This window comes from Pipra filicauda, unplaced genomic scaffold (assembly GCF_003945595.2).
Source record: "Pipra filicauda isolate LSUMZ 115617 unplaced genomic scaffold, ASM394559v2 scaffold35_size7292922_pilon, whole genome shotgun sequence".
Lineage (NCBI taxonomy): Eukaryota > Metazoa > Chordata > Aves > Passeriformes > Pipridae > Pipra > Pipra filicauda.
The window spans coordinates 1455206-1477988 of NW_024104487.1; the positions used below are offsets into that span (position 1 = coordinate 1455206).

A 22783-nucleotide genomic window follows, 5' to 3' on the forward strand; every position below is an offset into this window, starting at 1 on the left:
AGTAGCTGTGCCAAGAGGATGGCATGATTGCAATGGTGCCTGTGTGGCTGCACTGTGTTTTTCCAAAGAAAAAAGGTTGGATAGCTTTCTAGCTTTCTGTTTTTCTTTGCTCCTACTTTGTGGTTGACTGCAGGTTCTGAGCCCAGGGGATTGTTCCGATTTGTGGGACTTTCTGAGATGCAGGGTGACCAACTATGAGTGAAAAACTGTGGGTGAAAAACTTTTGGATGCAGTTGGGCACTATCAAGGTGAGATTGATTTATGACTTCCCTTTCCTGTGATTTCAGGACACCATCCCTGGATTTAAGAGAATGGCAGTGCTTTCTAAAGCCTCACAGTCCTGTTCCCACCAGTAGGTTGATAACTGGTTTGGGGTAAGAAACTCCTTGCAGATGAGCTGCTGATTTAGGCCTCTGGGGCCATCTCTGAAACATTTTGTTTGAAGAAAATTAATATAGTCAACACAGGCTGTATCCTTAGGACTTGGATCAAAACAGTCCTTTGCAGCACATTGCCCAGGGAGGTGGTGAAGTCAGCATCCCTGAAGGTGTTTCAAAGACATCTGGCACTGGGTGATGGTTCAGTGGTTCAGGGGGTTCAGTGTTACTGCTGGGTGGATGGTTGGATTGGATGATCTTAAAGGTCTCTTCCAACCTTGATGATTCTGTGATTCTGAGTAATCTCTGCAGTAATAGTCCAGTGAAACTTAACTTGGAATATTGCCACTACAGCTGAAGTAAAAGCAGTCCTAAAATGAATACAAGCACTCAATACTTCAACTCTGGGCATGAGGAGAGTAGACTTCAGGCTACTCAGGAAGCTAGTAAGTAAAGTGCCCATGGAAAATTATTTTATACGTTCTGGGGTCCATCGTGCTGGTCACACTTTAAAGATCACCTCCTGAGGGCACAGGAGCAGGCAATTCCAAAGTGTTGCAAGTCAAGCAGATGAGGCAGAAGGCCAGCTTGGCTGAGCAGGGATCTGCTTTTGGAAATAAGGAGAAAAAGGAAGGTGTATGCCCAGCGGAAGCAAGGTCAAGTGACAAGAGAAGAATACAGAGATGCAGTTTGCCACAGTAGGGAGAAAATTTTTGCAGCCAAAGCTCAATTGGAGTTGAAATTGTCAAAAACGTAGAGGATAGGAAAAGAGGTTTTTTTTCAAATATATTAACAGCAAAAGACAGTGTAGAAATTACATTGGTCCATTACAGGGTGAGGATGGTCACCTCACAAACAGGGACAGAGACAAGGCAGAGATGTTTAATGCTTTCTTTGCCTCTGTCCAGCATGGATGGCAGACCAAGGGGATCTCGGTGCCCTGAGCTTCAAGACCATGACTGCGAGTTGACCCTGGACTTGTGTGGGATCTGGTGCTTGAGCTGGATCCCTGTAAATCTATGAGGCCTGATGGGATTCATCCAAGAATCCCTGAGGAGCTAACTGATGTCACTGCAAAACCTCTCTCAGTGATTTTCAGGTGGTCTTGGGAATCTGGAGAGGTCCCAGCTGACTGGTCCCAATTTTCAAGAATGGCAAGAAGGAGGACCCTGGAACTACAGGCTTGTCAGTCTCACTTCAGTATGGAGATTATTCTGGGCGGTATTGAAAAACACCTGGAGGACAATGCAGTCATTGGTCACAGCCAGCACAGCTTCATGAGGGAAAGTCCTGCTTGTCAAACCTGATTTCCTTCTATGACAAGGTAGCCTCCTTGATTTAGGAAATCCATTAGATGTAATATTTTCAGACTTCAGCAAAGCTTTTGATACTTTTCAGTAACAAAATTTCTCGCTACTGGAGAGTAGTAGGATACTGCTCTCACAGTACCCTTCTGGACAAAATGTCCAGCACACAGCTGGATAACTGTGTTACGTGATGGGTGAGCAACTGGCTCACAGGTTGGGCACAGAGAGTTATAGTGAATGGAGTAACAACATCAGACCAGCATTCAGCCATTAGTGGGGTTCCACAGGGGTCCCATGCTATTCAACATCTTCATTAATGATGTGGACACAGGACTTGAAGGAATAATAAGTAAGTTTGCCAATGCCACTGAACTGGGAGGAGCTGTTAATTCCCTGCCCTACAGAGAGACCTTGACAAATTAGAGGACTGGGCAGTCATGAACTATATGAAGTTTAACAAGGGAAAGTGCTGGATTCTGCACCTGGGATGGGGCAACTCTGGATGTGTGTATAGACTGGGGAACGAGAGGCTGGAGAGCAGCTCTGCAGAAAGGGACCTGGGGGTCCTGATTGATGGCAAGTTGAATCTGAGTCAGCAGTGCCCTGGCAGCCAGGAGGGCCAACCCTGTCCTGGGGGGCATCAGGCAAAGCATCGCCAGCCAGTCTGCTCTGCTCTGCACTGGGGCAGCCTCACCTTGAATATTGTGTGCAGTTTGGGGCACCACAATATAAGAAAGATATTGAGCTCTTAGAGAGCATCCAAAGGAGGACAATGAAGATGGTGAAGGGCCTTGAAGGGAAGCTGTATGAGGAGTGGCTGAGGTCACTTGGTGTGTTCAACCTGAAGAAGAGGAGACTGAAGGGAGACCTCATTCTGGTCTTCAAGATCCTCACAAGGGGAGGTGAAGGGGCAAGTACCAATCTCTTCACTCTCGTGACCAGTGACAGGACCTGAGGGATTGGCCTGAAGTTGCATCAGGGCAGGTTTAGTTTTACATCAAGAAAACGATTCATCACCCAGAGGGTGTTTGGGCACTGGAACAGGCCTCCCAAGGATGTGGTCACAGTACCAAGCCTGGCAGAGTTCAAGAAGCATTTTGACAATGGTCTCAGGCACATGGTGTGACTCTTGGGGTGTCCTGTGCAGGGCCAGGAGTTGGACTCAGTGATCCTGATGGGTCCCTTCCAACTCAGCATTTTCTGTGATTCTATGATTCTACTACTTCTGTGCCATTAAACACGTACATAGCCATCAAATGACAGAGTGTCCAGGTGACTAATTCTATTCTGTGCATTTAGCCAAGAAAATAAGAGTATGACTTTTCATTTCTCACAAGATCCTGTTCAGGCTGGTGGGAAGTGGGGAAATCTCCAGCCCCAGCCCTGACAGAGTCAGTTCTGGACTCAGACCAAGATACTCGGGACTTCACCCTGTCAGGCCATAAAAGCCCCAAGGATGGCATCAACCCAACTGCCCTGGACCACATCCCCACCATTGGGCTGCCCTCACAGCTTCAGCCTGAGCTCCTCATGTTTCCACCTGTGCTGCTGTCTCACCCTCACACCAAGCACCACTGTGAACGGCCCACCTGCATCTCCTTTGTCTCTCCTGGTGCCTGATTGCTGTTTGGTGCCTCCAGAGCCACCACTCCCCCCTGGCTGAACCAGCCCCAGTTGCACAGCCTCTCAGTGATCCTCTGCTGAACTCAGTTGTGTTTGTCAACTCCTTTACTGTATTCTAAAATACATGCACAACTGCGGAGCAGAGCACAGCATGCCACTAAGTGTCTTCTTTATTGCCCATGTCTGATGTCAGGACATGTCAAAATAAATCAGTGACAGGACTTGTAAATAAAATACAGAATTTTAACAGAAAGGCAGAGGTAGAAACTACATCTATTAAACATATCCCCATTTGTCCTGCCTCCAATAACCCTTCCTTTCACTTTATAAAATGAAGAGTTATTTTAAATATTGGAACCCTGCAGAAGACTGAAGACTAATACTTCTAGAAAAAATCCATTTTTCCATTGACAAGTTTGAAAAGTAGTTTTTCAGGACTGTGCTACAACACGCCCAGTTGTGTTCCTTCCAGTGTACATTCTGCAGTCAAGCCCTCACAGGTAGTTGATTTATTAGTGGCTCAGCTGATTTCGTGTAAGTTAAGTTTTTGAAATAATGATTATTCTATGAGACAAGAAGTAATTATTTTAGATGAGTGATTTATGTTAAACTTCCCAGAGGAAGCCATGGTAAAAACTTCATAAAAAGTTCATAAGTAGGGCAGCTATGATAATAATGATAATTTGGGAACTTTAAGGTGCTATGTTTTTTTCCTTTTACTGTTTTTTCTAAATGTGATCCAGCCCTTCCTCCCTTCTTTTAAGTTCTCTCTTCCCACTGATAAAATAAAAGTTATTTGGATACAGACTCTCTTTCATTCTCAAAGAGTATTTACTCAAAGTATTTGCCTCAGGATAGTTGGAATGTGGGACTAAAGGGAAGTCAACTAGCCCATCATACTACTTAGAAGTACAATCAAATATATTTAGATTCTTGCTCATGTCTTACCTATTCCTGATATCTCTCTGTTTTCATATTCTCCTTGTAGTCTGCTTCCATGCTTAACAGGCTACAATGTCTTTTTATGTCAGCCTATTATGGATTTGAAGGCTGTTCTTGTGCCCTGTAAATACTTCTGTCTTCTAAACCAGAAAAACTTTATTTCTTACACTTTTTCCTTAGGTTGTGTTTTCTTAATTTTCTCAATTTTTTCCACTTAATTCTTTGCAACTTACGTACTTCTTCCAGTTAAAGCCTTGCAAGCATCATTCTATCTTACCAATAACACAGAACATTTAGTACTTTTAATGCAAGGTTGCATTTGGGATTCTTACTCATTTTGAAGGCCACCATAGCCATAGGTCTTCTTCTACTATTCATCAATCCTTCTTCATTTTATGTGGATGTATTTTGCTTTTTACTTCTGATATTTAATACTGTATTTCTCTCTACTGTTTTCTATCACGTATGTACCTTTTCCCATTTATCAGGTTTATTTATTTATCTGATTCCAGCCCTGCTCTGTAGAGTACCTTCAAATCTTTAGCTCAAAACTCCATTCAGGTACTCATGCTTTCACATCCGACTTGTTTACTGAAAATACTGAACACTACTTCCCCAAGCTAAACATCTGTGAGGTGATGTCTCTTCCTGTTTGATAGCTGCAGTCTGCATTTGGGAGTAGAGTTTCTGTCTGCTGCGTACACACTTCATGGCAATTTAATTTAGACCATAGTTTCCCTAATTCACTTAGCATGGCCCTGTGGGACTGTACTGAAGACTTGTATAGTCGAAATGCAACTTCAGCATCAAAATAATATATAATGGTTACTGCTTTAGTTTGCTTGTAAACTACTTACTTTCTTCCTTAGTTTCAAACATTCCTACCCAAAACTTCTGTTGTTTTGTAAATCCTACTAATAGGGAATTTGGCTAAAATAAAACACTTCCATGTGTCCTGAAATGCTGTCCGAGGTCCAGCGTAGTCACACCACTACACTGTGTTCTCAATAGCTTCTGTTGTTGTGTTTCAGGAGATGGAGGGAAGGGTAGGATAATGTTGACTTTTCTAGTTTAGTACTAGTCTGGCTTTCTCTTTCTTTTCTCTGTTGGAGTTGATCTAAAGTAACTAAAAATCCAGCTGATAGGATGAGAGTGGCTCCTGCCATGTAGAAGCCTGCTCTGTAGTCTCCAGCCATGTCCACAATCAGACCTGGAGAGAAACAAGTGACAGAAATGTGATTGATGGAAAACAGGCTAATGTGAATTAGCTCCACAGGTGAACATATCCTCTCACAAAGTCAGTGTGCTGGCTACATACCTGTCTTGCAGCTTTCTACATCATGAGCACATGTAACATCACTCTATTATAGCATTTTAACATTTGAAACACAATTCACATCCCATTGTTTTGTATGTTGCTACTGAAACAATATGATACACAGTTTGAAGCACTTTCCAACCTAAAGTGTGGCAGACAGTGAAGATACTGGCAGAAAAAAAACCCAGACAATGCAGCTGTGTATCTGAGTAGCCCCATGTTCTGTCGTGTAGCTGTCATCAATTGCTGTAATTTGGACCATAACTGTACAGCACAAGATAATTTAAAGAAGGAAAGGAGATTCATCTGCGGGAGACATAGTTGGTTAATTTGTCTGATGTATAACAGGTTTCCATTTCATCATTTTACAAGGAGTCACAGATGTTAACAAAAAGACCTTGGTTTTCAAGAAGCTTTAAATCAACCAAAATACATAATGCCATTTTGTTCTGTACTGAGAAATCACTAGTATAGTAGTAGTAGTAGTACTGCAGCAGTATATCAGCTGCTCTGTGGGTGTGATGGCATATTCCTTTGCGGGCTGATGAAAACTGCTTGCTTGTGGAAGGCTTGTTCACATTTAGCATAGTCTCTAGCCCACCCTCTAACCTGACATCAGCCCTATGTAGTCAAAGGAACTCTGAATTTAAATCTTTTAGATTTTACTCTCAGAGTGGGAGAGGAGAGCTTGAGAAGCACTTAGGGTTCCCTGCTCTTCCATACGTTCTTTGTAGATTACTGTATGTACACACATGGTATTACTACATACAGTAATTGTAGATTACTATATGTACACAAACTGATCCCCAGATAATCAGTGCTACTGACTAGCCACTGTATAAATGTCTTGCTACCTTAGTATTATTTTCAGATCTTTCCAACACACTTTTGATACTGTTCTGTCTCAAACTCTCTATAGATCTTCCTGGTTCCTATATCTTCAAAAGTGAATTAAAATGTTCCAGTATTCAGTCTGACCCATTTGCAATCTATTAGTGATGCCATTACCACAGAAGTCACTGTCATGCATGAGCAGTGGTCTTTGAATGAGGACTCTGTGTGCATTTACTAGTCACATTGGTCATTTTTCTGCCATATCACTTTGTAAAGTCCCTACAGCTTGCAGTTCATTTGCCATGCATTTTTCCAAGATGATTATGCTTTGTTGCCAGTCCATAAATCCATGTGCTGTCTCATTGTCTGCTTTCTCTTCCCACTGTTCTTATGTGCTGCCTCACCCATTTATTATGTTGGTTGTCTCAAATGCTGTCTAAAAACAGCAGGCATCTCTGTGAATATTTCCTTGAGGTTTGCATAGCCTAATGTTCAATTTGAACTTCTATAGGAAGCCTTCCAACAATACCAGCATTTGTGCAACATCGCTAGTCTCAAATTTCAGTTTCTTCTCTGAAAGTATGGGTCTGCTGCTTGTCCTAACGGCACACTTTCATAGCAAGAGAGTGGGAGGCCATCAAGTGGCATTCTGTGGGAAGCAGGAACACCACCAAGTGAACCCTGCCATTCCTCCCCGCTTTCATGTTGAACAGGTATCTCTAAAATCACAGAGAAGAGAGGGAACAGTGTATTTTCGAGAGGATTTAAACCAACCATTTGTTTTTTATATACTTCTTGGCTTACATGCGCCTGAGGTAAGAAAGGGGGAAATTCGGGTGCAGATCCAGATCTTTTCAGTTTGGGTTACCACTCTCCTTTCTTCTTGTAAACTTTGTAAACTGTGTTTGGCAGAGTATCATCTTAACTTACCTGCAAGAGGGGGCCCCACAAAACCTCCAGAGCTTCGAATGAGCATGAAAAGCCCTAAAGCACTGTCAAATTCTGGCATGCCTACAACATCTGCCAGCACTGTAATGTGAATGGCGACTGTCGTACCAAAGAAGAATCCATAGAAGCCAGTGAATATTGCCAAGGAAACATAATTGTTAGCCAGTGGCAACAGCATCAGGGAAGTACTGATCAGTGTAATTGTCATCACCAGCAAATGAATGGTTTTGGTAACGTGGAGATTGGCATACCAGCCACACAGCAGTCTGCCTGCAAAGTCCACCATAGCCAAAATGGATAGGAGTGATGCAGTCCATGATTCATCTATTCCCAGGCTGTAGCTAAATGGAACTAAAAATAACGGAGGAACAAAAAAACTCATAGCAGCTAATATGCCAAAAATGGCATAAAGTACAAACTCTGGTCGCTTCAGAAGCATCCAATTGAAGGTTTTGTGTGTGATAGGAGACTTATCTTCTTTGTCCGTCCTGGATGCACTCTTGCCAGGTGGTGTTCGAGTTTCGGAATGGTGAGCCTCAAGGAGGCAGCTGCTTGCCAGGGGTCGCATCAGTGCTCCACCAATACAAATATTGAGTTGGATGCCACCTATGATCAAGAGGGCACCTTTCCATCCATATTGACTAATCAACCACTGGAAAAATGGTCCAAATGTGAATGCAAAGGCACATTCTCCAGCGCTGGCAATAGCATTGGCCAAAGCCCTTTTCTTGGAGAAATAATGGCTAACAATGCTAATGGCTGGTGTCCATGAAAAGGAAATCCCAAGACCTGAAAAACAATAGAAATAGCACAGGTTAGACACTACTGAGTATTTTGTGAAGGAAATTAAGGCAGTCAGTGCTCCTTTATGTGCAAAGTTAAAAAGTGTAGAAGGAAAACATTTTTGTTCCTAGCAGCAGCATGAGCTTAGCTGTACTACCTGTAGGAGTAAATTTGTCACATATTCTGTAAGAGTAAGTCGTATATATTCAAGCAAAAAAGTAGGATCATGAAGTTCTTAGTTAAATAAATAAATAAATAAATAAATAAATAAAAGAAGTTGGTTTGACAGCTTTGGCACTGCGTGAGAAATCACATGGTCATGTGGTTGAAGCTAGACAGATCTGTGTGTCTATGCTGTCTGAATTAAGGCTGGTACTAGATGAGTTAAGCTGAGCTGTGCTGAACTGTGCTCAGGGTAGCAAGTGAGGCAGGACATGAAGAAAGCTGGTGTATTACCTCTATCTGCTCTTCATTTTCTTGCCTGATTTCTTTGAGCAGACTTCAAACCTGCTCTAACTTAGAGTGATTTTAATGGCTCCCTAGATTATTTGGCAGCCCAGGACTGCCAAAGGGCTCAAATTCCAGACATTTTCCCAGGCATCCGGCATGGAATTTGAAATGGTTTATTTTATACCCTGCCAGCTTTTCTTCCTGTTCCAGGAAAATCTGTTAATTGTTGGAAGGAACTTTCTGGCCTGTTTTCACTGGAGTAAAGGAAAGGATTGAAATCAAGTGAAAGTCTGGGCCTCTGTTCAAAACATAAGATAATGTTATAGAAAGAACAAAATTTGGGATCTTTGTGTCCTTGTACTCCAGTACTCTTTATGAAGGTTCTTTAAACCTTCACAAGGCTCTTATCTCCAAGTGAAAAACAAAACACTTTTCATTTTCTGCTTGTATATAATTTGCAGGTGCAAGTTACTAGCATCTAATTATTTACCTTCTTTGTCATTGCAGGTTTCCTGCACAAATTCTTATTTCCAGAGTGGGAAAGGAGGGAAGACACCTTTTAAGAGCATTGTTGGTTCTAGCTGCTCATGAAATCAAAATATACATCAGATTTCAAAACTCCTACCACTAGCACCCTCAGATAAGGGCTCTGAGTTGCTGCTGGAAGAAAGCCATAAAGTCATACCCTGTAGGAAGCCAGTCGTTACATACATCCAGACCATGTTGAATCCAAAAAATCCCAGTGCCATTCCTGAAAAAGCCAGGAGTCCTCCAGTGATCACAACTGCCCGATGGGTGTATCGTGCACATAATGAACTGGCAACAGGTGCTGGATCAGCAGCAAAATTGGAGAAAGAAAAATACATTAGGAACATTAAGCTGATTGACATGACCAAATAATCAAATAAATCAAATAAAGTACCCTTATAACTCTTGTCTCAAGCAGACTTAATTCTTCTGGATGGAGCAGGACATCAACTGCAATTTCAAACTTGGATCCTTACTGACAGGGAAATGACTGTCCCTGGCAGTCAGATTTTTAAATATATTCAAAATATGTAATCTTTTTTAAAGGGAAAGAGCATTTCAGTGCCTTCCTTGCAGGACAGTTCTACTGAATTTCATGTAAGGATATACAACTAGCAATGTGACAGAAACTAGTGTAGAATTTTAGCAGGAAGTGAAACCTCAATTTTATTATTGAGACTGTATTATTGATATGGTTGGCACGGAAACCTTCTGGAGGAAAATAACCTTTGTTAGTTTTGCAAAATCATATCTTTATGGAATTACAAAAGTTTATAAAGGACAAAAAAAGCAGTGTTTATTTTGTGGTTATGCTTTTTACAGGACATTTGCAGTTCATTTCTTAAATCTTTATTTTAAGGGTACCGTTTCAGCAGAGTGCAGGGACTGTTCAGCACAAGGGCAAAAATGCAGTAGGTAGAGATCTGACAGGGCAGCAACTGCTTTATCTCTATTCCCTATCTAGAAGCACCTGAAATGCCAGGGATATTTTTGTTTAATTAAGGATCAGTTATATTGCCTCGCTGTTTTTCCACCAGCATCACAGAGATGAGGTCAAGGCCGTAAGACTTCTTTAAATAGCCTTGGCCACTAGGGGACTCCTAAGTACCACCTGGCATCGGTCGGCTCCCTTCAATACATTACTGTTCTGGGAACTGGAATTCAGTTAACGAGGACCATGCTTGTAAGTTGAAATAAGTAGGAAGACAATGAAGAGAGGGCAGTCAGTAAGGAAGGTTTCATAGTAGTTTGTAGGGGCAGGTTGTTCTAGGTTCACCTGTATTAGGATCAGAATTAAGAGAATTTGGTGGCTAGGATGAGTGAAATAAATCTGGCAGAGTATAATGGCTGCAAAATGTGCAGGATGTACATTGTCTGATAGCAGACAGACCTGGCAGAAGTTATACAAACCCCAGATGTCTCATCAGAATTTACAGCAAAAATATTATGATTTTATAAACATGTAAAAATTATACCAAAATTCAGTCACGGTCTCTAAGATGTAGTGGATGAGACATGATAAAGCAGATACAGTTGGAGAATCATACACTATGATGAGAAAAAAAAAAGAGAAAAGTAGACCTAGGATAACTTCTATGAAAGTGCTTTAAGACAAGAGAGAGATCTGCAGTTGGAGCAGAAATACTACCAAAATCCAATTTTTAAATAGTGGAAAAGGAGGACAGGCAGAAATTGAACATGGGGTAGAAGAAGAAGGAAAGAAGATAACCAAAGAACTAGAAATGGAAAAAATAGCTAGATTCCACAGTCTGGAAGGATAAAGAGTAACACACAGAAAACTTACAAGAAATGAAAAGGGATTATAATCACAGTGCGAAGAGAAAGGTGATGGGATGTGTACATCAGTACCAAGAGAAAGCCTGTGAATGTGATGGGGAGAACCCTTGCTCTGGTAAACTGAACAGCCTGTTGCAAGTGCAAACCCTGGGAGTAGAAGCACATGCTCTCCTTCCATACAAGAACAGAGCTGATGTTGGAAGGATCCAGACAGGACAAAATAATAATTCAGTGATCATCCTTCATACTGAACCAAATGACACTGAAGGTTTCCCAGAAGAACACGATAAGAAAGACTAAGCTAGGCCCGGAAAGATGCTCAAAGAACTGGAGGTTCAGATGATCTTAAGCAGAAAGTCTTCTGGTCCCTGTAAATGAAGCAAAGGCAGGAGAAGATGAGGACAATTACATACTGATCTGAGACATTATAAACTGCTATACAGAGGGGTTTTGGAACATTTGGCCATCAAGCTGTATTCACTGAAAGAGGGTTGTTTTCATCTCAAAGGATGAAAAACAATTTCTGCTGAAAATTATAGCTGCCTTCTTGGAACTAGGCTGGTCTCAGACCTGGCTAGGCAAATACAGTTTTGCTGGTTTATATTTGATATTATTAATATGCTCAATTCCTTGATACATTCCTATATAATGTAAATACGTGTTTAAACCAAAACAAAACCTAACTAAAACAGGACTTTGAGTTCTTTTGTCCTCTTACGTTGTTTTTTTTTCTCATTAAGTTTGTATGCCTGAGTGACAAAACAGTACCACAGTAGGTCTGTGATAAGTCTAATTTGTAAACCAGATTGATAGATTTATTCATTTCTGTGGTCTGTGAAGCAAGTTTTTCAATTTTTTTTTTTCAGTTAATTATTTCTGTCACTGCAAAACAGGCATCAAGGATAGCAGTTTATGGAACTGATAAAATCTTTTCAACCCATGACTTGCTTTATCCTTTGACTTTGGATTATTCTTTGATTCTTCTGAATACATTTTTTAAAGAAAGATCAGTTGTTCATGATGTTTGGAAGTACTGCAATTCCAAGCGGTAATACTGATAGGTGTGGACTGAGTAGGATGCATATAATTATATAGTGTCTATGCAATGAAATGTCTTCACAAACAAAATTATGATAGCATTTATTACGTAAGGATATTTACCTATTACAACCATATATCTGTATGAGAATATGTAGAGCAGACTTCACAAATTCTGTACATTTCAAGCCTGCACATGTTTAGAATCATCATCATCATGTGAAGGATCATGCAGTTTACAAGGGCGCAAAGGACTCTCTTAACAACCAAGCTGAGTCAAATGCAGTATGTTTTCTATTTTTCTCCTTCGTTTGGTGAGATATGGTATTTGGCCTGCTCCCATAGCTCATTGCCTTTGACTGGGATAGTTCACTCTCTCTTCCCCTACGCTCAGCTTGCATGATCTTGTCTTTCTTGTGCTCTGAGTGAACTGATTTTTTTTTTCTTTTTAACTCTGTGAGTTTTCTGTTAGATAAATGACTTGCAATCATCCTAAAGGGGTTAAAGGAGAGCCAGAACTGGCAATACATGCAAAGAAGGGGGATCTTGGCAAAGACAGAAAGGAGAAGTGTGAGAAGGCAGGACTGAGAATCATCATTTTGGTAGCAGATGGTTTATCTGATAGACAGGGTTACGGTCCTTAAGTTTAAAAGTACTTTGAAAAAGTGACAGTCGCTCTGAGATCAGTGAACTTGCACAAACTGGTTTAAGAGCTTGATTCAACAAGCTCTGTAGTTATTAGAATTATTTCCAATGAGTTTAACTCAAAGCCTGTAGCAAAATTGAATCATGAGTTCAGGAACATGAAGTTCTTTATGGCAATCAGATTCCTGTGTATCTAGAGTGTCATTATTAACCAATTCCATATCTGAGGCAGCAAATGCTAATTTTCTGTAAGAAATTTTTCTGTATTTTCTGTAGAGACAGAAGAAGAAAGTCTTGTCCTTACATATTTTTGGTTTGGGTTTTTCTTAAGGAAGCTTTTCAAACTTGTTTTAGTAGTTAATACATTAAAATTAAATGCTAGAGGAGCACTTCTACCTACCTCCTAAATGAAAGATGGCAATAGTTACTGATGTGATCCAGGAAGTGGTGCTTGCAAGTCCATCAAAGTGCTGCTGGATTTCAACAAAGAACAGACCAAAAGTCTTGAGAACAGCAACAGTGAGGCCCATCACCATGAAGGCTGACACTACCACAACCCATCCATAGCCACCATCTGGTGGATTGCTGTCTTCAGCCTGCATCTTTTTTAATTCTCAGATCTTCTCTGGGCTTTGGGTTGGCTTTTGATTTTTTTTTTTCCTGCAGTGGTAGTGATGGTGATGAGGATTTTTAACAGATCTGCAAATTGGTAGAAGACTCATTGTTAAAGAAATGAATTAAAGTATTCTAGGAATGGCTTACACAGATTAATTACCAAATTAAAATACAATATGCATTACAGCAGTTTGACTGAAAATATTACCTGAGGAACTGATGCCCCAGGAGACAGAAGACTGAGTGAAGAAAGCAAAACAAAAGAAAACAAAAAGAAAGGAAAAATATTCAAGTATGGAGTGCAGGAAAGAGAAAAAGAAGCATATGTGAACATGAGAGAAGACTATGGGAAAAGATGCAGATAAGCAAATTTTCAAACACAGGCTGGGGATCCTACCCTTTCTAGTAACTTCAAGAACCCTATCCCACCATTTTTCAAACCAATATATCATAGTAAACAGAAAATAAAATGCCTCATAGGTTACCATACTTCCTAACATTCTCTGAGCATAGCAATCAATTTAATGAATTGTAAAGCCATCAAGGCAATTGTTTATACCCATCAGCCTGTTGTCACAATTTTGTGTGTATAGATAAATCACTATTATATTTGCTAAGTTGCTTCTATGAGTGGTATTACTAGTGCAACAGAAGATGTTATAGAAAAAAAGAAAATATTCCCAAGCTGAAAAGGACAGGAAATCAGTCTGTTTCAATATTCTGGGTATCCAATAAATGGAAATAAATGGAAGCTACTTCACTTATCTGGAAGTCTGAACCTAGTGGACTTTCCATTCCTGAGATGGCAGCCTCTCAGAGAAATACTTCACCTCCCATTTGGCAAATACGAAAATGACATTTAAAACAAAAGAATTCCCATTGAAGGTATTCACTATGGGAGTCTATCAATCTCGACACTTTCCATTTTTTAATCATTGCATAAGTTCCAGGAATACTGCAAACCTGTTTTTTATTGTCTGTGCTTTGTCTCTAAAAATCCCATGTGAATTTGCAACTTTAACATGGGAATGTATAAACTTAAAAATTCTTGCTGTTGTAAGCAAATCTCTAATTCAGAACCATTACAATGTTATCTCAGTAATTCCAGTGACAACTGGTCTTCTCCCTGTGTAAAAAGATGTGTGTGATCTCGGAAATGGTATTCAGCATAAACTTGGTGTTACTCTGGTCTCTGAGGAGTAAATCAGGGAACCAGTATGAGGTATGGTACTGGACATCTGAGGACTACCTGTACACTGTGAAACTTTGGAGCTTCCTGCCACATAAGACTGTGGATACTTGAACTTCACATGGAAATATTAGATAAATCTGTGCTGTACAAAACTATTGAGGATTAACAAATGTTTTAAAATGGCCCCTGACTCAGAAAGTGTCCAAGCTGCAGCTAGTCCAAATTCGGGATGTATCACTTTATCCTTACTCTGTTCTTAATCTTAAAGATCCACTTTTGGCCTGAACCAATATAGCTGTGACTGACTTACAAGGAACGCTGCGTAAGAATTTTAGGGTCCTCAGCATTTTAGCATTTATAAACATTATTGGCTCCTACACTGCCAAGCATTTTTGCCAAAATGGGGTGCATGCTTCCTTTTGAAGGCATCTTAATAGGCAAGAACATCTTATTAAACACATCATCAAAGAAGTGTATTTCCCCTTAGAAATTTTGTGACAAACTTGGAGTAATCATATAGTGCATGGTGGGCACAGGATCTGGCTGAGGGAGGGAAACATTCATTTTTCTGGTTTCTTCATGGACACTAAATTCTGGGCAGGTATATTGTACAAAATGCAGAAGACCAAAGAAGAGATGACACCCCTCTCTTGGAGGGAGAATGGGAGCTTGAGATAGCCGGATGTACTATCCTTAAAATTATCTTCCCTGTGTGCAGCTGGGAAAAATGAGTGTTAGGGAAATCCATACCAGTAGAATTTATTCAGTACAAAGCAGCAGTCACTAGTCCTGTGATTTGCTTCACTGAGGTGTATGATCTCAAGAGGACCTAAATCACTTCAGCAGGGTGGGAGAAAGAATCCATCAGAGCCTTTTAGATGTCAGAAGCAAAATCATTCTGCTGACATGTCTGGACTAACATGTGGCACTGGACATAGTTAGCCAGACAATCAGTTGCACAACAACTCAGACAACATCCTGAAAAATCTTAGAACAGCCACAAGAGAGAGAGGACTGCCTTGTGGTTGAGGTCTATATGAAGGAAACTGGTTTTCATTCCCACAGTTTCTGGGTGACCTTAAGCAAGTTGTTTGATCTTGCTGTGCCTGTTTTCTCAGTTGGCAAATGCAGCTAATACTTCCAAAGGTCATAAATTTTGTAAGGTAAAAACTGTTAATACTCATATTAGTACTCAGATACTATGAGAAAATACAGAATCTAGATCAAGCTGTAGCCATGTTTTCTGATATTGCTGGGTTCAAGTACCATGGTCATAATTTTGTTTGAGAACATAAAAAAACATAAAAAAGATGCAAGACTTAAGCTAAATGAGCCTGCCTAGGCAGAGAGATACTGATATTTCTGTATTCTGCATGGGCATGCCTGGGCAAGGGATTATGATTTGTGCCACAAGACAGATAGGAGAAATCCTGCTACTTACCAGGCAGCACTCAGGCTAAAACAGGCATGATAAAATCTACTACTTCCTGACACCACCCAGCACCCTTCACCTTCATTAGGCAAACTCTGCTCCAGGAGGAATATAAATCAGGCCCTACTGCTCACAAAACTTAGATGAACAGCATTTTTCCTTACAACAAATATATCTTTTATGTCACAGCTTAGAATTCAGCCCTCAGAGTCCCTTTTAATGATCACAGTGGTACATGTAACTTCAAATGAAATTCCTGTTTCAGTTGCATGATTAATGTAGTTATCTCCAACAGCCCTATAGATTTGAAAGCAGTGCAGCTACATACATGTTGGGAAGGGTTGGAATGCCTGAACAGGGTAGAAGAAAGTATAGATGTTGCAATGGGTGAACATGCTTCTGACACCATGCTTTGCTTTCTTCCTCCTTCACTTGCAAGAGAAAGTTTATTACAAGATGATGTAGTTCCAAAAAACGTAAGCTGAAAAAACCCACACAGGATTTCATTTTGCTCTTAGCTATTGAATAATGGTAAACAGTAAGGTTTTAGTATCTTCAGTTTCTCATCTTCTCCCTGAAACTAGTCTTTTAAAAGAAAGGAGAAAAAACCTGAAGGGAAAGTCCTCTTTCTGTTGTGCCAACACACAAGATTCCTCAAAGAATATAAAGCCATGTCTGGAAGAATCATCACTCTGTCTGGCATCCCACTGACTCCTACCTCCAAGATTTCTCATGGCAGCTGGAGTGGATGCCCTGTGAGACAGGGGCTTCAATCAGGAAAGCCACAATGCTGTCATCTGTGCTTGGTGTGTTCATCAGCAGGAGCAGACAGCTCTGCTAGTAGTATCATTATCCTTACAGAAAAATTTGCCAGCAAGAACACACAGGTAGGAGTGCAACCTTTATCTTTGCAGCTGAATAGCTAGAGAGGCACTTTCTGAGACACTGCAGGTGTTCCTCTATTCATGCTCTACAAGTTCTCCAAGCTGCTTCTGCTTTTATTCATGTCATTGACTCAAAAGGCTTATCAAACAATAATAAAAATAAATTATAAAACGCTTATCTGACTGCTTGCATTTGAGGGCGCCATATAAACTTGTGAAGACTGATACTTGTTTTACCCGGTTATCTTGTTCCATGTTCTAATTCACTTTTTACAAAAGAGCAAATGAGTTGAATACATTTGCTGCACATTGCAGAACAACTGAGCGGTGGAATCAAGAAAAGACTCTTGTTGGTATGAATCCTAATCTTCTTGTTTTCATGCAATTCATATATAAAACTCCCCAGATAACTGTATTCACTCTCTCTTAGAGGCTGAGTGGACTCCTTGTGAGCTGATGATACGTTACAGAAACAGGTTCCCCAGGAAGACAAAAAAGGCAAGTATTAAATTTTTCCACACTTAGATAAAGAAATACAATTCGTAAGTGGAGGTTTGATTTGAGTTTCCAGTACAAGTAGAGTACTTTACCTTTGATTCAGACTTAGCAAAAAAAAGAGAAAAGCAAGAAAAACATACTTGATGTACACAGAGGTACAACTACTTTTTACCAAAAGCTGATACCTTGAAACAGGAATTACATAAAACTAAATACAAAGTAGATCTTTAATAAATTGTCAGCAGATTAACAAATATAATCTTGTCTTAATTGTTGTATTAGAAGAAAGAAATAATTGTAAATTATGCTGAAACTTCCTCCACACGTGCCTTTATACACTAGCAAGGAACAGGTACTTACTGTGTTTGTCACACTCAGATACCTTATGGTCTTCATAACACTCAGACTGGCTCTGCTGATGCTCACTGGCCACTACAGCTTGATATACAATAGAGCTGTGCTAGTTACTGCTCTTGAGATACAAGTTCAGGAGGAACTCTTAATTAAATTCTCCTTTCTAACTTCGTAACATCATTTTAGAAGGAATCAGTCTAATAAATATGATCTATAACACAGTTTATTGACAGGGCATATCGGGGGGAAAAGAGGGCCTGAATGCTCTGAGCAATCAGTTTGAAGTAACAAAAATCAAATATAGTATCAAGAAATTACCTTATTCAGGCAACCAAGGCTTGTAGGGTATATGAAGCTTTTCTTTCACTTTCCTTCACCTTCCAGTTGTATGTAAGTTCTTGAGTTGTACTGCAAACCACCAGGTCATCTTTCTCATCTGAACAACCATCGGACTATCTGAATAAACCGATCTGTCTCATTCAGGATGTGTAAGCCATCAGATTTTATACAAATCCCCTCCTCCTCTCCTCAAAAGTCATTTGACTCCACCTACACTCAGAAAAACAAAGTTCTGTCCTGAGTAGAGATCAGAGAAATAAAAATCAGGAGTGGATGGAGGAAACAAGAGGAGGAAGGCAAATTTTGTAATATATCTGCACTGTATTTGTACTAGCCTTGGACTGCTGTCCACAGTTTTTACTGAACTCAACTATTGGACCAACCCAAAAGTTCAGCTGTGTCATCTGACTTCAAACTCCCTGTTGTTCTGTGGCATTTACTGCCAATGTTTATTTAAATTTGAAATTAATTTGTAGCTTCTCTATGGTTGTGCTGTTGGGCAGATGTTGGCTTCAGCTGAGCATCACATACCCTGCAGCAACTACAGAAATTATAGGAAGCTTGAATAAGCTCTCCAGGACCCAAGCCTGATACATACACATTCAGAACCTTTCATCAAACCAGAGCAGTCCCTTTGCTGTGTAATTTAAGGGCCCACAATTCCTTATATACTGCTGGATCTCGTAAAGCTTTTCTCTCCCTGCTCTCACTGCTAGTTTACTGCTAGCAGTAACTGATTCTGCTTCCCAGCAATTTGTCTTGCACTAAGGTTGTGGTGGCTATAGCCTGCTATTGTAGTAGTTGCGGGGGAGCACGGTGGGTTGTTGCAGTAGCTTCTTTGTTTTTGTAATCTTTTTATTTACATGTTTGTGTGCTTACTTCATGACTTGATCGGTAACCTGTGTAGTTAGTGTGTGCTAAGGGGAAGTATAAATATACAGTCAGTTGACCTGTGTAACTAAGAAGCAGATATATTTCATATTTTTGGCATATTTGAAGTGGGAAGTCAGTAAGTTTGTGTGGTGACATTCTAATTTCTTTTGCTGGAAGAATTCTCTAGGACTGTTTTGTAGGGCTGTAGAAGTCAAAAGCATGGAAAAGAAAAATTATGGGGTAGTTTTTGAACTGTATTAAGTGCACATTGCTGATAAAAAAGTTGCTGCCACTCCTACTTCACCTTCCTGCTACCAGGTGGGCTTTCATGCAGTGAACCAGACTGGTGAACTGACCCTGCTGATCACTATCCTGGGGCAGTGTCTCAATGTGGAGAAACACATTTTGTGCTTTCACAATGCAGAAAGCAGAAAAATGTGGCCAGGAATGAAACTGGGCAGATAAGACCGCTTAATCCAGAGGAGAAATTCACCTGGCAGCTGTATACAAATAGTGTATCCATGTGTACGGTGAAGCTGTCAGCCTAAAAACTCTCCCTTATAGAAAAGGAAAGGCAGGTGACTCCAGTGGTGGTAATGAGGAACAGTAGCTGAATTGTGGATGTCCTTCGTGACAAAGTGTCAGAGTAACTTTTCAGCATTACACGTCTCAGGTCTTTGTTCTTCCTTCCTCACACACTGGAGAGAGTTATGCGCTATGTCGCTGCATTGCATCTGTCTGAGCAACCTGCGAGTCTCTAAGCTGAAAGATGTCTTTATGCTGGATTTTCTTACATAAAAGAGTATATATATATATATATATTCTGACACATATATACTGGACTGGGAGGTCAGGTCCTTTCACAGGCTTATTTTCCCTCCTAACTCTATAGGTCTGTGCTACCTTCCCGAGCCCCATGTAAAAAAAAATAAACTGTAGCAACTGTATCTGCAGAGATGGATGACACTAGGCTATATTGTCCAGACAGATATGCATAGGACGGTGACCATGATACACTCTGATAAACAAGACTACATTTCTTACACAACCAGAGCTGTGAACCAGATGGAGCAAACAGCAATCCAGATGGATCATAGCAGAGCTGAAGCCTCTATGGACAACATGGGCCCCAGTGTTGTACCACTCTCACTGCGGTTTTTCCCCCTCGTAATATTCAAATTGAATTTTCCTTACTGTAGCTTATGACTTTGACCCTTTGTCATTTCCTTGTGCTACTTAATGGAAAGCAAAAGACTTACTATTAGAACAAAATTGGCAATGGTTTAAGCAGAAGCTGACTATATGTGTGTTTTTGAAATGCCTTTTTCTCAATATTATCAAAACTGAAGTTAGTGATTGTGTTCTCTGCTGCTGTAAATTATTTCAGCTCCATGGATTTCAAAGTTATTTCACCCCTTTCACCACCAGAGAATTTATTGACTGATTTCCAACTGGAATAGGGCTGCTTTTAAAGAAGATACAATATATCTATCTATTGCCTGTTTATTATTATTATTGCAGTATATATAAAATATGGGAAATAAGTCTCTCAAGTGTAGTTCTTATTTAAATATACTGCACAAATGTAAAAAGCCAGTCTGGCACAAATACACACATAAACCTGGCAGAGTCTCCTTGCAGTCATCTGTGCTCAAATGGAAGGACAAAGAGCTTATGAAACCATGCCTCCTGCATTCATCAGTCCTTGGTGGTGATCATGCTTGTCCGCCTACCTGGAACTACCAGCTCTTATCACATACATCCTTCTTTTTTTTTTTTTTTAATGACCAAAGCCTTCTGATAGCATTAATAAACAGATAATAAGGCAAGATAAAATTTGACAGGTAACAGGATTTGTCAACTAAGAGAACATTGATTGAAATGACTAAAACAAAATTACCGGTTTGATGTAATATGGGTAGCCTGAACATGAATTGTCTGAGGACCGTGTGCAGGAGAGATAGAATGGGAAAGGAGTGGGAAACTATTATGAAAAAATAAACAGGCTGACATTACTGCCAAGATAGCTGACATGGAATGCTAAACAAACTTGGGTAAGAAATGTGGGTCTGTGTAGAGGGACTTGAGGTCTTGTAGGAAAAAAAGAGATTAATCTTGATGTGATTAGAAAAGGAGAACCAGGATGGTGGTTCAGTTGCATAAAGTTAGGCTGATGAAGGAGGTGATTTCTTTGCTTGTGTTTTTTGGAAATACGATAGCTGGCAGTGATAGCTGGCAGATATCAGAGGGGCTAAAGAGCAGAAAGAGGTAGCAATCAAGCAAGTGAGTGATTAGGGTTTGGCAGAAGCTGTCAGACTGTAAAAAGTGAGATATTTAACAGATAAAGGAAGAATAAATGGCTTATATTTGGACTGGGTTCTGGTTATCCTATTATCAGTTTAACAAATTCTTATTAGTTTAAGATTGACTGGACCTTTCCAGGCTGAAGGCAAATGAAGAAAAAGCCTTCTGTCCTGAAATCACAGTAAGGTGTGCTGATTGCCTCCCTGCCCCCTCTCCAGGTTAACATCAATCCCTGACGTCCAACCTCCATTTAATAACAAAGGGAATGCTGAGCCGGCACGGAAAGGGGGCAGAGCATTCAGAAGAAAGAGGGTGACATAGAACCTGAATCGGCTGCGAAGGCAGCGTATATCTATCTGAACAAAGTTTGTTAGTTTTGTTTTTCGACAAGAACTAATCAGTTCATATTTTCTGTGTAATTCTTGGTTGTGATTATAGCTCCCAATACAAAATAACAAGGTCAGAAGGAGAAGGAGCACAGAAAATGAGTATTGCTAAACAGGGAAGAGGGAAAAGCACTGCTTAAGTTTATCAAAACAGCATGTCTGATGCAAACAGTCTCTCTGTGCCCTATCAATCTCGAATCTGTGGGTGGTTCTTCTTCCACTTCCTGTTCTGAAATGAGTGACCAGGGTTTAATCATTCTGCTTTAATTACAGGATGAAGGTGAAAATGCCCAATTCTTGGGTATGTCTGGAGTGTCAATGAGGCATTTCCTGTCCTTGTACCTTAGGTAAGAGATGGATGTGTTTGGCTAAATAAGCCCTAAATGTCCTGTGGTTGATGTCTGGGAAGGATTTTTATAAGGATTCAGGTGAGAGCAGAGACATCAAGGGATAAAAGCTCATTAGACTCCCTGTGCTATTTTCTTAAACTAGATTACCACATGCAATGCCACAATACAGATGCCATATTGTGGAGTTAAGATAAAGTGAGGCAACAAAGTCCAAGAAGAAACACAAACTTGCTTGATAGCATGAGTGTGCCTGCACAGAAGAGTTCTCCGAGCGAACAGCTGCTTGTATCTGAACTGAATACAGGCTACACAAAGCTGTCCTGTATTTTTATAATAGTGGATTCCTGCACTGAGGTCTTACAATATTCCTCCTGATTTCATTTGTAAGACTAGGATAGCGACAGATAATGAAGAATACCTGTTGACTCAGAGCAATACTGAATGCTTACCAAGTTTTCAAGGCAAACATTTCCAAGCTTGTAGAACACAGAATGAGAGCTGGGCCACAGTTAAGGGATGGGAACTGGACTGTTGGTAGTAATGACAAAAAAAACCACTTTAAAGACAGGGTAGAAAATTGGTTCAATATGAGTTTCCAGTTACAACACTGTGGCTATAGGAGTGAAGTGACTGATGGGTATATGATTGAAGAGATGATAGATCTGTGCCTGAGGCAGGAGTGAAGATCTAGCTCCACTGTAGTAGGAAGGCTCAGATGCTCGGTGGTCCATCATCACCTTCAGTGCAGGGAAGCAAGATTTTCAAGGTGTTCATAGGAAAGGCTGATACACTACGCCCTGGAAACTCAGGATGTAAAATCTGGTTTCTTCTCTTCACAGGGTTTCTTGCTTCCTGCTGAACTCAAATTTCACCAAGAGCTTGTCTGTTAGAGAGGCTATGGGCCACTGAATGGGTGGCTAGAACATGCTGCAGTGACAGAAAGATTCGAGAGAAAGCTGGAGAGTA

At 40.4% G+C, this 22783-nt stretch overlaps 2 protein-coding genes across 3 annotated transcripts in view; one reads left to right on the forward strand and one right to left on the reverse strand.

The window, feature by feature from the left end:
• Positions 1-21733, forward strand: part of KIAA2026 (KIAA2026 ortholog) — a 95115-nt gene extending 73382 nt beyond the window's left edge. Inside the window, exon 10 of one of the 2 annotated variants that reach the window (XM_027709776.2) lies at positions 9090-21733. The gene's annotated coding sequence lies outside the window, so the exon portion shown is untranslated. The remainder of the gene's footprint in view (positions 1-9089) is intronic. The other variant, XM_027709775.2, reaches the window with a different exon arrangement.
• Positions 5254-13285, reverse strand: LOC114004349 (monocarboxylate transporter 13-like). The gene is made up of 4 exons (XM_039384538.1): positions 12991-13285; positions 9268-9411; positions 7328-8138; positions 5254-5503 (listed from the first exon to the last, which is right to left on the reverse strand). Exons 1-4 carry the CDS (start codon positions 13190-13192, stop codon positions 5254-5256), a joined length of 1407 nt encoding a protein of 468 aa, XP_039240472.1. The 5' UTR covers positions 13193-13285.
• Positions 21734-22783: the final 1050 nt, after the last annotated feature.

Excerpts from the sequence above, each read along its gene's own strand:
- LOC114004349 (XM_039384538.1), bottom strand. The coding sequence starts at position 13,192 with ATGCAGGCTGAAGACAGCAATCCACCAGATGGTGGCTATGGATGGGTT. Across the intron at positions 9,412-12,990 it reads TGCCATCTTTCATTTAGGAG|CACCTGTTGCCAGTTCATTA; the intron begins GTAGGTAGAAGT and ends CTGCTGATCCAG. Across the intron at positions 8,139-9,267 it reads AACGACTGGCTTCCTACAGG|GTCTTGGGATTTCCTTTTCA; the intron begins GTATGACTTTAT and ends ATTGTTTTTCAG.